Here is a 16,016-nt window from a genome sequence, read left to right on the forward strand (position 1 = left end):
ACAAGCTGGGCAGTGTTCAAAATGTGATTTAAGGTGAGCAAACACAACACAAGCTATGACCCCTAGAGGCCTAACCCTTCCTCATCAACCAAAAGTTACAGTAGTTAATAGGTCGATCAGAGTTGTTGTCAGGAGCCATGAGAAACCTGGATGCCTGAAGGTTTGCACACATTCAATGTAGCTAGCAGAATAAGGTAGGCAGCCATAGCAGATGTGAGTGATGAGTTGCTGGTATTTGGGAGCTTTTATCCCCAGTAGGTCATGTTAGAGAATTTATTAAAATTGTAATCTGAGAAAACTAAAAGATGTACATGAATTCCAGGAGAAGCACTTTTTAGAGGATCTTTGGGTGGATTCTGATCTGGACTGAATCAAGTAGCATCAGTCACTCAGTGGTGATAAACTTTCTTGGCTTTAGGTGTCAGCCTTCACTCCGTCTGAAAGAGAGACTAAAAGGGAGATTCTTTTCTCTGAATCCAAAGATTGTGGGTTCAAGCCTCACTCCAGAGACTTGAGTACATAATCTAGGTTGACATTTCAGTACAGTACCTGAGGGAGTGCTGCACTGTTGGCGGTGCTGTCTTTTGGATGGGTGCAAAAGATCCCATGACACTATTCTAAGAAGAATAGGGGAGTTATACTAGTGTTCTCGTCATTATCTCATTGCTGATTGTGGGAGCTTGATGCGTGCAAATTGGCTGCCCAGTTTCTTACTTCACAAAAGTGACGAGACTTCAAAAGTACTTCATTGGCTGTGAAGAACTTTGGAACATCTTGATGTCATGAAAAGTGCTATATAAATACATGTTTGTTCTTTAATCCAGGCCAGCTGTTCTTTTACCACTAATATAGCCAATGAGGCATTGAGTTTCTTCAGTTATTATTAGGACAACTGAGCTACATTTTCTGATAACTATGGGAAGAAGTGCACTGGCAGAGGGAAGCACTACACAGTCTTCCATGAATATTCCATTTGAGTTTGCATGTAGCTCTGCCTTGCCTATTTTCATAAAATGATAGGAGGCAAAATTACTGCTGTAAGGAGGGATGATATATTAGCGGGTTCCTCAAATGAGGCCATATGGGTAGAACTTAAAAACAAAAAGGGGGCAAGCACTTTGCTGGGAGTGTACTATAGGCCCCCAAACAGTCAGGGGGAGATAGAGGAACAGATATGTAGGCAAATCTCAGAAAAGTGCGAAAATAATAGGGTAATAATAGTGGGGGATTTCAACTTCCCCAATATAAATTGGGATAGTCAGAGTGTGAAAGGCTTAGAGGGTGCAGAATTCTTAAAGTGCATCCAGGAGAGCTTTTTGAGCCAACATGTAGAAAGTCCTACAAGAGAGGGGGCGGTACTGGACCTAATTCTGGGGAATGTAGCCGGGCAAGTGGTGGAAGTGTCAGTAGGAGAGCATTTTGGCGACAGTGACCACAATTCGGTGAGATTTAAGGTGGTCATGGAAAAAGACAAAGATGGCCCGGAAATAAGGGTTCTAAATTGGGGGAAGGCCGATTTTAATATGATAAGGCAGGATCTGGCCAAATTGGACTGGGAGCAGCTACTTATAGGAAAATCCGCATCAAAACAGTGGGAGACTTTCAGAAGGAAAATAGAGAGAGTACAACGCCAACATGTTCCTGTAAAGGTCAAGGGTGGGACCAACAAGCAAAGGGAACCTTGGATGACAAGGGATATACAAAAATGCATTAGAAATAAAAGGGGGGCTTTTGGCAGTTACAAAAGACTAAAGACGGAAGAAGCCCTAGAGGAGTATAAAAAATGCAGGGGCATACTTAAAAAAGAAATTAGGAGGGCGAGGAGGGGCCATGAAATAACACTGGCGAGCAAAATAAAGGAAAATCCTAAGATGTTTTATAAGTATATTAAGGGCAAGAGGATAACCAGGGAAAGGGTAGGGCCCATTAGGGACCAAAGTGGCAATCTGTGTGTAGAGCCAGATGATGTAGGCGGGGTTTTAAATGAATTTTTTGCATCTGTGTTCACTATGGAGAAAGATGATGCAGACATAGAAATCGGGCAAGGGGGCTGTGACATACTTGAACATATTAGCATCGAGAGGGAGGAGGTGCTAGCGGTTTTAGCAGGCCAAAAAGTGGATAAATCCCCAGGCCCGGACGAGATGTATCCCAGGCTGCTGTGGGAGGCAAAGGAGGAGATTGCAGGGGCTCTGACACAAATTTTCAGAACCTCTCTGGCCACAGGGGATGTACCAGAGGACTGGAGAACAGCTAACGTAGTACCATTATTCAAGAAGGGTAGCAGGGATAAACCAGGGAATTACAGGCCAGTGAGCCTAACATCTGTGGTAGGGAAATTATTGGAAAAAATTCTGAGGGACAAAATTAGTCTCCACTTGGAGAGGCAAGGATTAATCGGGGATAGTCAGCATAGCTTTGTCAAGGGTAAATCATGTCTGACAAATCTGATTGAATTTTTCGAGGGGGTGACTAGGGGGGTGGATGAGGGAAATGCTGTGGATGTGGTTTACATGGACTTCAGTAAAGCTTTTGACAAAGTCCCGCATAGGAGACTGGTCAAGAAGGTAAGAGCCCATGGGATCCAGGGTGCCTTGGCGCATTGGATCCTAAACTGGCTGAGTGGCAGGAGGCAGAGGGTGATGGTCGAAGGTTGCTTTTGTGACTGGAAGCCTGTGTCCAGTAGGGTACCTCAGGGATCGGTGCTGGGTCCCTTGTTGTTTGTGATCTACATAAATGATTTGGATGAGAATGTAAAAGGTATGATCAGTAAGTTCGCAGATGACACGAAAATTGGTGGGGTGGTAAATTGTGAGGAGGAAAGCCTCAGGCTACAGGACGATATAAACGGGTTGGTCAGATGGGCGGAAAAGTGGCAAATGGAATTTAACCCTGAAAAGTGCGAGGTGATGCATTTTGGACGGACAAATAAGGCAAGGGAGTACACAATGAGTGGTAGGACCCTAGGAAGTACAGAGGGTCAGAGGGACCTTGGTGTACATGTACATAGATCCCTGAAGGCAGCGGAACAGGTAGATAAGGTGGTTAAAAAGGCATATGGGATACTTGCCTTCATTAGCCGAGGCATAGAATATAAGAGCAGGGAGGTTATGATGGAGCTGTACAAAACGCTGGTGAGGCCACAGCTGGAGTACTGTGTGCAGTTCTGGTCGCCTCACTATAGGAAGGATGTGATTGCTTTGGAGAGGGTGCAGAGAAGATTCACCAGGATGTTACCTGGGATGGAGCGCCTCAGCTATGAAGAGAGGCTGGACAGGCTGGGGTTGTTTTCATTGGAGCAAAGAAGGCTGAGGGGGGACCTGATTGAGGTGTACAAAATGATGAGGGGCATAGATAGGGTAGACAAAGAGGAACTTTTCCCCTTAGTAGGGGGGTCAATAACAAGGGGGCATAGATTCAGGGTAAGGGGCAGGAGATTTAGAGGGGATTTGAGGAGGAACTTTTTCACCCAGAGGGTGGTTGGAATGTGGAACTCAATGCCTGAAAGGGTGGTAGAGGCAGGAACCCTCACAACATTCAAGAAGCATTTGGATGAGCACTTGAAATGCCATTGCATACAAGGCTATGGACCAAATGCTGGAAAATGGGATTAGACTGGACAGGGATGGATGGGCGGTGCAGACACGATGGGCCGAAGGGCCTCTTTCTGTGCTGTAAAACTCTATGACTCTATGACTAAAATAATGTTATGCATATTCATCTAATTCAGCATCCATTGGGCCAGTGAAAGCTGTTATTAAAATTATAGCTCCTGTATTATTAATAGCATGCTTTCACATACACAATGGATGCTGTGGTAACTCCATCTTCATAGCAGTCTGTTGCTGGAGAGCAAGAAAAATGAAATATGTCAGCCTTGACGTAACTGGTAAGCACTAGCACAGTTAATATGGACAGGCACATTGCACACAATGAGTTTTTGCATTGTGCAGAGCCACACAGAAAAATAGACCTTCCGTTAGTGTGTGATTACACTAGATGGGAAGGCAGGAGATTGCGATCTTGTGTTCGAATCCTGCTAAATGCATGGGCGATGGGTGGGGAGTTCGAGGAGTCAGCACTTTTGGAAAGACACTTCTACAGGCAGATTCACTACTGTATTCTGTGCAGCCTTTTTTTGGATATACTTCAGAAGATTGAAGTACACCTGTATCAATCATTGTAGCCCTCAGACATGGAGGTCTGACTTGAGCACTTTCAACTTGTGACGCCACTGTGACAGAGGATTGATAGCCATATTTCTAATTGTTGTAGCATTCAGTAGGCTAACTCTATTCACATCAATGGCAGGTGAAATTGGTCTACGTCAGTAGTGCGAAACGGGCTCATAGCGAATCAGCAGCCTGTTTTTGCACTACAGGTACTGGCATCAACCAATTTAACCCCCATGCTCTTTAATTTCAGTGTAAATTAATTGTGAAAACTGATTTATGGCATGTATTGGCTGACGGTGACGCAGCCATAATAGTGCAGCCTCTATACAATGCACACTATTCATGGTTCTTTCACTAGTGGAGAAACCAAATAAAATTGTTTGTTCCTACCCAGCTTTTTGTATGTCACCCAAGGACAGTGTTATAGAGACACTCTTCTGCACATTTAAAGTTGCTGAAATAATGGAAACATAATTCAGCCTGGTAGAGAATATTCTCTTACCCAAAATCTATAATATCAATCAATATATATGCTCATCCATGCCAAATTGTGGTGGAAGAGGACATATTAGAAAGGTAAGTAACCTTTCTAACATGTCCTTTTCCACCACAGTTTGGCATGGATGAGCATATATATTGATTGATATTATAGATTTTGGATAAGAGAATATTCTCTACCATAATTCCAAGTGATGTTAAATGCACAGTCAAAATGGCATGATTTTGCAGCTGTTTTTCATTTTTATAACTCTCCCTGAAAATAAATTAGTCTGTAAAAACATTACAAATTTTGTTTTCTTTTCCTCTTCTCTTCCAATTTTTTCTTCTGATTCATCCCCTAAAACAATAAGTCATGTTGCAATAAGGCTCTTTTAGGCAGTGGACAGGACAAACCTGAAAGATTTGGAGCACCTGAGGTTCGGGGTCACTCTTGCTGTGCCGTCTTGTGTGTTTGCAATTACAGTACCCTGAATTGGCACATTGTAGACAAGACATCCCAAAGCCTATTTTTGACTGAGCTGTTAAAAACTATAGCTAACAATGCCAATTTTATGTAACACAGGGGTCAAGCAGCTTTTAAGTGTTATATTTCAATGCACTCATGACATTTTTCCTCTCCAAAGGCTGGTGAAGGATGCTCCGTGGGATGAGGTTCCTCTGGCTCACTCACTGGTGAGTTTTTCCACTGCATATGACTTCCTGTATGACCAGCTGAACAAAACTCAACAGGAAAGGTATCTGGAGGTCATCACTGATGCCTCTCGCTACATGTATGAAAAGTCTTACAGCCGCGGATGGGGATTTCAGTATCTGCACAACCATCAACCTACCAACTGTGTGGCCTTGTTGACAGGAAGCCTCATTCTCATGAACCAAGGTATGTAATGCTGGTGATTAGAAGCATGGAATTTTTCCAGAAAAATCATTAAGGTCCTTATCAAGTCAGTTGAAATAAAAATCAGGAGAGATGTAAAACAGGCTGCCGATTCGCAGTCACCCGTTTTACACTATCGAACAAAGTCAAAATCTACCCTGTAATCTCCAAGCCCTGGAAACCTGGTCCTTGAATATCGGGTAACTCCGTACTATTTGCACTTTTAGTCCTTGTCAACAGGTTTATTTTGTTTGAATTTCATGGACCTAGACGTTTGGAAAGAGCTGTGCTTAATTCTGTTACTTCACTGGTGGATACATCTTCAATCAGAACAGGATCTGTTAGTATCCGTAGCTTGAGATATGTGCAAAATAATGGGAACATTGATTGAAAATCTGTATGTGACCCCTGAGGCTCTGTGGTATGCATCTAATATAACTGTGGCCTATCCATTATCAGCTCTCCATCTCCCTACAGTAGGAAATAGAAAGCTGATAATGCTTTGGCCACAGCGTAAGTACTGTATGCAGTTTTGACCATACCATTATAGAAAATAAATTAAAGCTATAGATGGCATACAGTGTAGATTCACCAGGATAATGCCAGGGATGGAAAATAATAGTTATGAGAAGAGATTTGAAATATTAGAACTGTTTCCACTGGAGCAGAAAAGGTTAAGAGGAGATTTAATTGAGGATTTAAAATTGAGAGGTTTTGCTAAGGTGAATAGGGAAAAACACTTTGCCTATCAGCGATGAGGTATAATCAATTTAAAATTGGCACTAAGAGTGAGGAGAGAGATTTGGAGATATTTCTTTATTCAGAGCGTCATTGGAGCATTTAATGTTTTGCCACAGAGAGTGGTTTTGACTGTTCAGTAGCCAACCAGCGGAGTGCGCCGGCCGACCGCACGCCCCAATGGTGAAGAAGCCACGGCGATTTTGAGGCCTGAGGCTCATTTGAATCCAGCCGGTAAAATGGGTGTCCTGAGGCAGCTCGCGGTTCTGGGTTCCAGGGACATCAGCCAGCCGGGACGTCGCTGGCAGCTGCAGACAGCTCCTGGGAGGGGGAGAGGTGAGGACGAGGCGTCGAGCTGGCTCAGCAGCAGCAGCACTCCTGCTCCATCTGACGTCGCACAAAGAAATGACACTTCCCTGTGGTATCCTGTTCGACTGGACTGCCACCCAGAACTCTCCTAAAGTGCAAATCTGGGTCCTATGTACGTCATAGGATTGCTGCAGCGATGCTGCGAACGGGACAGTAAGTCTTTCCCCGTGATTTTTGAGGTATTACCACCCTGTTCCGCCAGGCGGAAGGTCTCAAATTTCAGGCCATTGACTCCAAAATCATTGCATCTTTTAAGGGAAAATTGGATAAACATTTGAAGCAGAGGCAGTTACAGAGCAATGGGGAAATCATCATCTTCTTGGGCAGTCCCTCGGAACCGAGGATGACTTGCTTCCACACTAAAAATGAGTTCTCAGGTGACTGATGAGTCCAATGCGGGACCTACAGTCTCTGTCACAGGTGGGGCAGACGGTGGTTGAAGGTGCGGGTGGGTGGGGTGCTTGGGTTTACGTGCGCTCCTTCCGCTGTTTGCACTTGGCTTCTGTTTGCTCCCGGCAAAGAGACTCGAGGTGTTTGGCGCCTTTCCGGATGCTTCTCCTCCACTTTGTGCAGTCTTGGGCCAGGGATTCCCAGGTGTCGGTGGGGATGTTACACTTTTTCAAGGAGGCTTTGAGGGTGTCCTTGAAGTGTTTCCTCTGCCCACCTGGGGCTCTCTTGCCCTGTCGGAGCTCCGAGTAGAGCGCCTGTTTTGGGTGTCTCATATCGGGCATGCGGACGATGTGGCCCATCCATCGGAGCTGATCGAGCGTGGTCAAAGATTCGATGCTGGGCATGGGGAAGTAGTAGGGCAGTGGTATTAGATTTGGATTTCTGTAACAAAAATCCAGCTCGGATACAATGGGCTGAATGGCCTCTTTATGTCCTGTGATCTTCTGTAGTTTCTATTATTAAATATAAATCAACCCCTGCAGCTCCTGGTATAGTTTAGGTCCATGTACAGGACCCATTTAGACCATTCTTAATTTTCCTTATATCTGGGCATCAAATCTCTGTTCCTCTAGTCCTTGTTGAATCAGGAGTGGGGATTATCATTCAGCATGCATTAGGAGGTATTAATGGTTTTTGTTCATTTTCCTTTTACATACTTCGATTACACATTTCTTGAATAAGGTGACACTTTATTGCTTAAGATAATTGTAAATTTTCGGATCAATTACATCCGATAATAAATAGATATGAAGAGGGTGTAATTGATTGGAAATACTGGCAAAGATTGCTTATACTGGATCCTTTCTAATTTAGCTTCCTACTTAATTTTCTGATTTAGGTTTTCAAGTGTGGGCGCCAGTCAGTTTCTCAGTTCCAACATTTAAATGAGGTCCTAATGATGTCAGTTAGCAATTTCCTGGAGTTTGTACCAGAGTAGCACTGAGTCATAAGCCTGTCCAGATATATTAATCATCCAGGGCAGCAAGAGGCTGGGTTGTTCGAGTGCATTTAGAGGCCTATAAGAAGACCTACTGTATGTTAAAGTTTTTTTCCCTGTTTTACTGTTTCTTCCCCATATTTTTTCTCTGTCAGCATTCGTTATTTTGGAGACTTTGCACTTTGGCAGGGAATTTGTTCGGCGTTGCTCCTGCTTTGCTGCCATAACTTTGACGGTAGCGCGGCGGTAACCCTGTTCCCTCACGTTAGCGGTGGTTTATGCCGTACTTCTCAGAAACTGATGGCGGCGGAGCTGGTGCAACGCCGAGGAAATTCCTGGTCCTGGTGTTTTGATACTTATCTTTTTGGAACATCCTCAATATTAGTATAATGATTCCCCCCTTTACTTGGGTGTTTTGAGCAAAGAAAGGAGGAGCAATGGAAGGAATGCCCGGGCAGATCAAGCTGCAGACTGAGCCACCAATGTTACCCTCCAATCCGGTCTTACAGGCAGAGGCACACCAGCTGGATTTATCAGAAGAATTTTGTCCTGCAGATACTCTGATTCACCAGGGAGATGGTGGCAGAACTGGAGCGTCTACTGCGAGGACATGCTGCCAGTCACAGTAAAGGCCAGCTGTGCCCCCAAGGTCTCTGCCTCCGTGTTCTTTATACACCATACAATGCTGGAATGGCTGTGATGAAATATGCCATTCATCAGGCACTGTATTCCCTGTGTTTAGCTTAGTTTCAGTTTCATTTCCTTACCTGTATTGTATTGTGTGTAGGGCTCCGCCTATACCTGGCCCCTACTTAAGCAAGCTCCAGCGTGTCTCACAGCAGTACAGCAGATCTCTGGATGAGAGACACTTCTCCAATGTGTATTACTTTCTGAGTTAATAAAAGCCTTGCTTTGCTCCGTTAACGTCGAGTCTCGGATTCATTGAGGCACATCAATTTTATTAACTCAATTTTCAACGCAATGGACCAACTCTTGAAACCCGAACGTTTGGATTTGGACCCGCATGCTTCGGACGCATCGGCACGATTCGGACACTGGTTTAAGTGTATGGAATTCTTCCTGGACAATTCCGCAGCCATCACAGGCGCTACGGACGCTGAGAGTATGAAACTCGGAATCCTGCGGAATTGGGTAAGCCACCGGGTTTACCCCCTCATCCAAGACGCCGACAGGTACCCGGCCACCTGCGACATCCTAAAGGTGCATTACCAGCAGCCTACGAACGAGGTGTACGCTAGGCATCTGCTCGCTACTCGCACACAGTGACCTGGGGAATCGCTGGATGAGTTCCTAGTCACCCTGAAAACGCTTGGCAAAGACTGCAAGTGCCAAGATGTAAAAGCCACAGTGTACACTGACGAGCTTGTTCGTGATGCCTTTATCGCAGGCCTCAGCTCCACTTACATCCGGCAGAGACTACTGGAAAAAACGGGATTGGACCTGAAACAGGCTGTGGACACAGCGCGATCCCAGGATGTGGCCCAGAGAAACTCGGACGCCTACTCTTCGGCCCACGCCGCCACGTGTGCACCAAGGGCGCCGCCATCTTGGAAGGCATCTTCCCCGCCCGGCAGCCCGACACCGTCGGGGCCCCGCTCTCCCCCCAGAAGCCCTACGACAGCCGCGACGCGTCGGGGCCCCAACTGCTACTTCTGCGGGCAGCCGAAGCACATCAGAAACCTGTGCCCGGCGAAAGGCACCACCTGCTTTAAGTGCGGTAAGAAGGGGCACTTCGGGAAGGTGTGCAGAGGGAACCCCGCTGGAAAACCCGCCACCGCCGCGTGTGCGCCGTGGGAGCGGCCATCTTGGACGCCATCTTGCCCGACCTCGTGGGGTCCGCCATCTTGTGAGCAGACAGCGTGGACGCCATCTTGTCTCGATCAGGGCCCTACAGTGGCATCGGTCACAGTGGACCAGACCAGACCGCACCCGCTATCCAAATCAATGGTGGACATCGAGGTAAACGGGTGCGGGGTTAAATGTTTAATTGACAGTGGAAGCACGGAGAGTTTTATCCACCCTGAACTAGCACAACAACTCTCTCTAACAGTGGTCCCTGCTCGGGGCACCATCTCTATGGCTGATAAAACCCAGACATCGACCATTATGGGTTACTGCGCGGTACAATTGTCCGTTAACGGAACTGTATACGATAATTTTAAATTACTAATCATGAAGAATCTATGTGCGAGCGTGATCTTGGGCCTGGATTTCCAGTGCCACCACCAAAGCATCACGCTCAATTACGGTGGGTCCCAGCCGCCCCTCACAGTGTGCGGTCTGGCTACCCTGAAGGTAAAGCCGCCTTCGCTATTCGCGAACCTTACTCCCAACTGCCAGCCAATAGCGACCAAAAGCAGGAGGTACAGCTGGGAGGACAGGCGGTTTATTGCGACCGAGGTAGACAGGTTCCTGAAGGAGCGCATTATCGAACGCAGCAACAGCCCGTGGCGCGCCCAAGTGGTGGTGGTGAGGGGTAGCGAGAAGAAGCGGATGGTGATAGATTATAGCCAGACGGTTAATTGATACACCCAGCTAGACGCCTACCCGCTACCCCGCATATCCGAGATGGTGAACCAAATCGCCCAATAACGGGTGTTCTCCACCATCGACCTCAAGTCAGCGTACCACCAGCTCCCTATCAGACCAGAGGACCGCCCGTACACCGCCTTCGAGGCGAACGGACGCCTCTACCAATTCCTCAGAGTCCCCTTTGGGATGACGAATGGGGTCTCTGTCTTCCAGAGGGAGATGGACCGCATGGTCGATGACCACCACTTGCAGGCAACCTTCCCCTACCTCGACAATGTCACCATCTGCGGTCACAACCAGCAGGATCACGACTCGAACCTCGAGAGGTTCCTGAAAACCGCACAAAAACTCAACCTCACTTACAACGAGGACAAGTGCGTTTTCAACACCACGCGCCTCTGCATACTAGGCAGCGTGGTGGAGAATGGGGAAATCGGACCAGACCCCGACCGATTGCGCCCCCTACGGGAGCTCCCCCTGCCCAACACTCCCAAAGCCCTGAAAAGGTGCCTGGGGTTATTTTCTTATTATGCCCAATGGGTCCCCAACTACTCCGACAAAGCCCGCCCCCTCTTGAAAGCATCCTCTTTTCCGCTCTCTGCTGAGGCCCACGCCACCTTCAAAAGCATTAAGTGGGATATTGAGCGGGCCATGCTACAGGCAGTGGACGAGAACACTCCCTTTCAAGTGGAAAGTGATGCGTCTGACTTTGCCTTGGCGGCCACCCTCAACCAGGTGGGGCGGCCCGTAGCTTTCTTCTCGAGGACCCTCCAAGGGCCCGAGATCAGACACTCCTCCGTGGAAAAGGAGGCCCAAGCCATGATGGAGGCAGTGCGCCACTGGCGCCACTACCTAGCCGGCAAACGCTTCACCCTACTTACCGACCAGCGGTCGGTAGCGTTTATGTTCAATAATAAACAGAGGGGGAAGATTAAAAATGATAAGATTCTTAGGTGGCGGATCGAGCTCTCCACCTTCGAGTATGACATCATTTACCGGCCGGGGCCCTTAACGAATCCCCCGACGCCCTCTCACGAGGGATGTGTGCCAGCGCCACCGGGGATCGGCTACAGACCCTCCACAACGACCTCTGCCACCCAGGGGTCACATGGCTGTTCCACTTCATAAAGTCCCGCAACTTACCTTACTCGATTGAGGAAGTTCGGTCTCTGACCAGGAACTGCCGCACTTGCGCTGAGTGCAAGCCTCGGTTCTACCGCCCAGATAGAGCCCACTTAATCAAAGCTACACGGCCCTTTGAGCGGCTCAGCTTAGACTTCAAGGGCCTCCTCCCGTCAGTCGACCGCAATGTTTACTTCCTCAACATTGTGGACGAATACTCCCGTTTCCCATTCGCCTTCCCCTGCCCAGACATGACCAGCGCCACGGTCATTAAATGCCTCAACAGCCTGTTCTGCCTGTTCGGTATGCCGAGCTACATCCATACGGATAGGGGGGCGTCCTTCATGAGTGAAGAGCTACGCCAGTACATGCTGTCCAGGGGGATCGCCACAAGCCGTACCACCAGCTACAACCCCCAGGGTAACGGCCAGGTGGAGCGAGAGAACGGGACAGTATGGAAAGCAGTCACTCTAGCTCTAAGGACCAAGGGCCTCCCTATCTCCCGCTGGCAGGAAGTCCTCCCAGATGTGCTCCATTCGATACGGTCGCTATTGTGTACTGCCACTAATGCCACACCTCATGAACGAATGTTTGTCTTTCCCCGGAAATCCACCTCAGGCGTATCCATGCCGTCATGGCTCTCCACCCCAGGTCCGGTATTTGTACGAAGGCATGTGAGGGGCCACAAGACGGACCCCCTCGTGGAGTCAGTGCACCTACTCCACGCCAACCCCCAATACGCGTATGTCCGGCACGCCGACGGATGGGAGGACACCGTGTCCATAAAAGATGTCGCCCCAGCCGGTAACGACAACAACCACGACAACAACAGCAACAACGATCACAGCAATTCTTACCCACCCACTATCCTTTCACCACCCCCGGAAGAACATCGACCAACAGTGCCCCCACCAACTACCCCTTCAACAACCCTGGCGGCGCCCCCGGCAGAGACCCAGGAGGCCACCGGGGACACCCAGCCGACACCCGCGGCACCACAACAGCTACGTCGGTCACAGAGGACTATCAAACCCCCGAACAGACTAAATCTGTAGAAGGGGTGAATGTGATGAAATATGCCATTCATCAGGCACTGTATTCCCTGTGTTTAGTTTAGTTTCAGTTTCATTTCCTTACCTGTATTGTATTGTGTGTAGGGCTCCGCCCATACCTGGCCCCTACTTAAGCAAGCCCCAGCGTGTCTCACAGGCAGTACAGCAGATCTCTGGATGAGAGACACTTCTCCAATGTGTATTACTTTCTGAGTTAATAAAAGCCTTGCTTTGCTCCGTTAACGTCGAGTCTCGGATTCATTGAGGCACATCAATGGCAAAGAGGGCAATCCTTCTTGCACCTATCTCATGCATCATGGCCTTCACTCGCCAGCCAAGAGATAGTAGGCTGCTCTGTCACTTGCCCATAGGCTTGGTTTCGTGTCTCCATATTAGGTGGCGGATTTTTCTCTCTTTGCTGGGCATAAAGGACCACCCACCTGGGAGCAGTGCTCAGAGCAAAACCGGGGAAGGAGGATCTGAGCAGTACTGTTTCATCGCACAATTTTTTGTATATTCATTTAAATGATGGAAAGTTTGGTGGGCTCTGGTACGGATGTGCCCGCCAACCTGCCTGATTGTCCTCTATGTGCTGTGCCCAGGTGTTCCTTTACGCCCAAGCACAATAAGAGGAAATCCTGCCCCTAAGTTTCCTTTCACTTTATTTTTGCCTGGCACTTATTTCCGTCTCTCCCCTTTCAGCCTTGGCAAAGGCTCCCAACAGGTTACAAGGCCTTTTGAACCTTTCTAAAGACTGTAACAATCTTTTGCAGCCATGCCATCAGTTACAACACTGGCTTGTTTTCTTATTATCATAGTTCATCACAAATAATGGGGTGAATTTTTATCTCCCGTGCTCCTGGGACTGAGCTCCGTGTACTGGGATCATATATTTGGAATTTGGCTGTGCCCCTCCCGTGGGTTTCTGCTGATTAATTTTGGAGCTCTTCCTGAAATCGCTGAAATTTACCACACTATCCTTCTGTGACTTTATATACTTGGATCATTCTATCCCTATCCAGCTTAGTTTTCTATTTTTAAAATGAGAGTGGATACATATTTGGCTAAGGGATAGGAAATAGAGCTGTGGTGAATGGCTGTTTTTCGGACTGGAGGGAGGTATACAGTGTTGTATATGTGCCTTTAAGAGAAGAACTGATTCTATACTGCAGTACCGGCAGTGACCACCCCTGTATATAAAGCCATAGCAGGCTTCTGTATTTCAGTCTTGAATTACTCTCTGTTCAGTAAATACCTGTTTTATTGTTCTCCTGCAGTCTGAGTATTATTGATCCTTGGCACTACATACAGTGATGTTCCTAGGTTCAGTTCTCGGACCACTGCTGTTTTTGATATACGTTAATGATTTGGTCTTGGGGGTACAGGGCACAATTTCAAAATTTGCAGATGACACGAAACTTGGAAGTGCAGTAAACAGTGAGGAAGATAGTAATGTACTTCAAGAAGATAAAGGCTGATGGAATGGGCGAACACATGGCAGATGAAATTCAATGCAGAAAAGTGTGAGGTGATACATTTTGGTAGGAAGAATGAGAGACCATACACACTAAATGGTACAGTTTTAAAGGGGGTGCAAGAGCAGAGAGACCTGGGGGTGCTTGTGCACAAATCTTTGAAGGTGGCAGGACAGGTTAACAAAGCGGTTAATGAGGCTTTATAAATAGAGGCATAGGGGGAAAAATTGGGTCACGCCCCCTTTGGGGCGCTAACTTTGACGGGGCGCTACTTTTAGCGCCCTGAAAAAGTTAGCACCCCCGTGCCCGAAATTCACTGGTAGCGCCCCAAGTGGGAGGTGGGGCGCTACTGGAAATGCCCTGCCTCCCTCTTGGGGCGCTGCGAGTGAACATCACGGCGCTACGTCGCGTCGCGGTACTGCAGGCCTTCCTCCCCTTATTAAAGGAAAGGGGCCTAGTGCAGCGCGACCCGGGCCACCAGGGATCGGAGTGCCGACAAAAGAGCCCAGCACTCTAGAGAAGTACCGGGCTCACGGAGCGCAGCCGGCACTCCACCGGGGGGGTGGGGGGGGGCTGCACAGAAGGCCGGGGACGGCAAAACGGGCAGGTGCTGGCAGGCGGCCACCAACAAAAATGGCCGCCCGACACCTTCCCTTTAATTTGCCGCACCCCAGCCGCAGATAGGCCCCCCTGACCCTGTCAGACATGGCGTCTGGCGGTAAGTCGGGGCGCTACTGAAGATTGCAGCCGAGGCGCTAACGGTTACCACCACCGCTAACCTCCCGCTGAATTTCGCAGGAGGCGTTAGCGGCGCCATGCCCTGGCGCTAGTTGCTTTGCATCCCGTTAACGCCCTCTTAGGGAGCTAACGGGAAGTGCAAATCAACTGAATTTTTCCCCCATAGAGTACAAAAGCCAGGAAGTTATGCTAAACCTGTATAAAACACTAGTTTGGCCCCAGCTGGAGTATTGTGCCCAAATCTGGGCACCACACTTTAGGAGGGACATGAAGGCTCTGGAGAGGGTACAGAAGAGATTTACTAGAATGGTTCAGGGATGAGGGATTACACTTACGTGGATAGACTGGAGAAGCTGGGGTTGTTCCCCTTGGAGCAGAGAAGGCTAAGAGGAGATTTGATAGAAGTGTTTAAAATCATGAAGGACTCAGATAGAGTAAATAAAGAGAAACTGTTTCCATTGGCTGTAAGGTCAATAACAAGAGGGCACAGAGTTAAGATGATTGACAAAAGAACCAGAGGCGACGTGAGGAAAAACTCTTTTACGCAACGAGTGGTTAGGATTTGGAATGCACTGCCTGATAGGATGGTGGATACAGATTCAATAGTAGCCTTTAAAAGGGAATTAGATAAATACTTGAAGGAGAAAAAAATTGCAGGGATATCGGGAAAGCGCGGGGGAGTGGAACTAACTGGATTGCTCTTCGAAAAGAGCCGGTGTAGACTCGATGGGCCGAATGGCCTCCTTCTGTGCTGTACTATTCTATGATTCTATGATCACTAAAAACAGATTATCTGGTCATTATCATGTTGCTGTTTGTGGGACCTTGCAAATTGGCTGCTGCGTTTCGCACATTACAACAGTGACTTCTTCAAAAGTACTTCATTGGCTGTAAAGTGCTTTGAGACGTCTAGTGATTGTGAAAGGCGCTACATAAATGCAAGTCTTTCTTCTTTCTTTCCCTTAACTATTCTTCATAAAGCCTTCTTTATGTCCTTTCCATTTCCAGACACAATACTCAATGTTTATTCTT

General features: G+C 47.8%; 1 protein-coding gene across 2 annotated transcripts in view; it reads left to right on the top strand.

The window, feature by feature from the left end:
• The window catches only part of dse (dermatan sulfate epimerase), a 104,904-nt gene that overhangs the window by 58,744 nt on the left and 30,144 nt on the right, over window positions 1-16,016 (top strand). For both annotated transcript variants that reach the window (XM_085997363.1, XM_085997364.1), the window contains exon 3: window positions 5,300-5,553. In XM_085997363.1, coding sequence (XP_085853489.1) covers window positions 5,300-5,553 — 254 coding nt within the window. The remainder of the gene's footprint in view (window positions 1-5,299; window positions 5,554-16,016) is intronic.

The sequence above is a fragment of the Somniosus microcephalus genome, chromosome 9 (assembly GCF_052327205.1).
Source record: "Somniosus microcephalus isolate GS21.2 chromosome 9, FLI_Smic_1.0, whole genome shotgun sequence".
Classification (NCBI taxonomy): domain Eukaryota; kingdom Metazoa; phylum Chordata; class Chondrichthyes; order Squaliformes; family Somniosidae; genus Somniosus; species Somniosus microcephalus.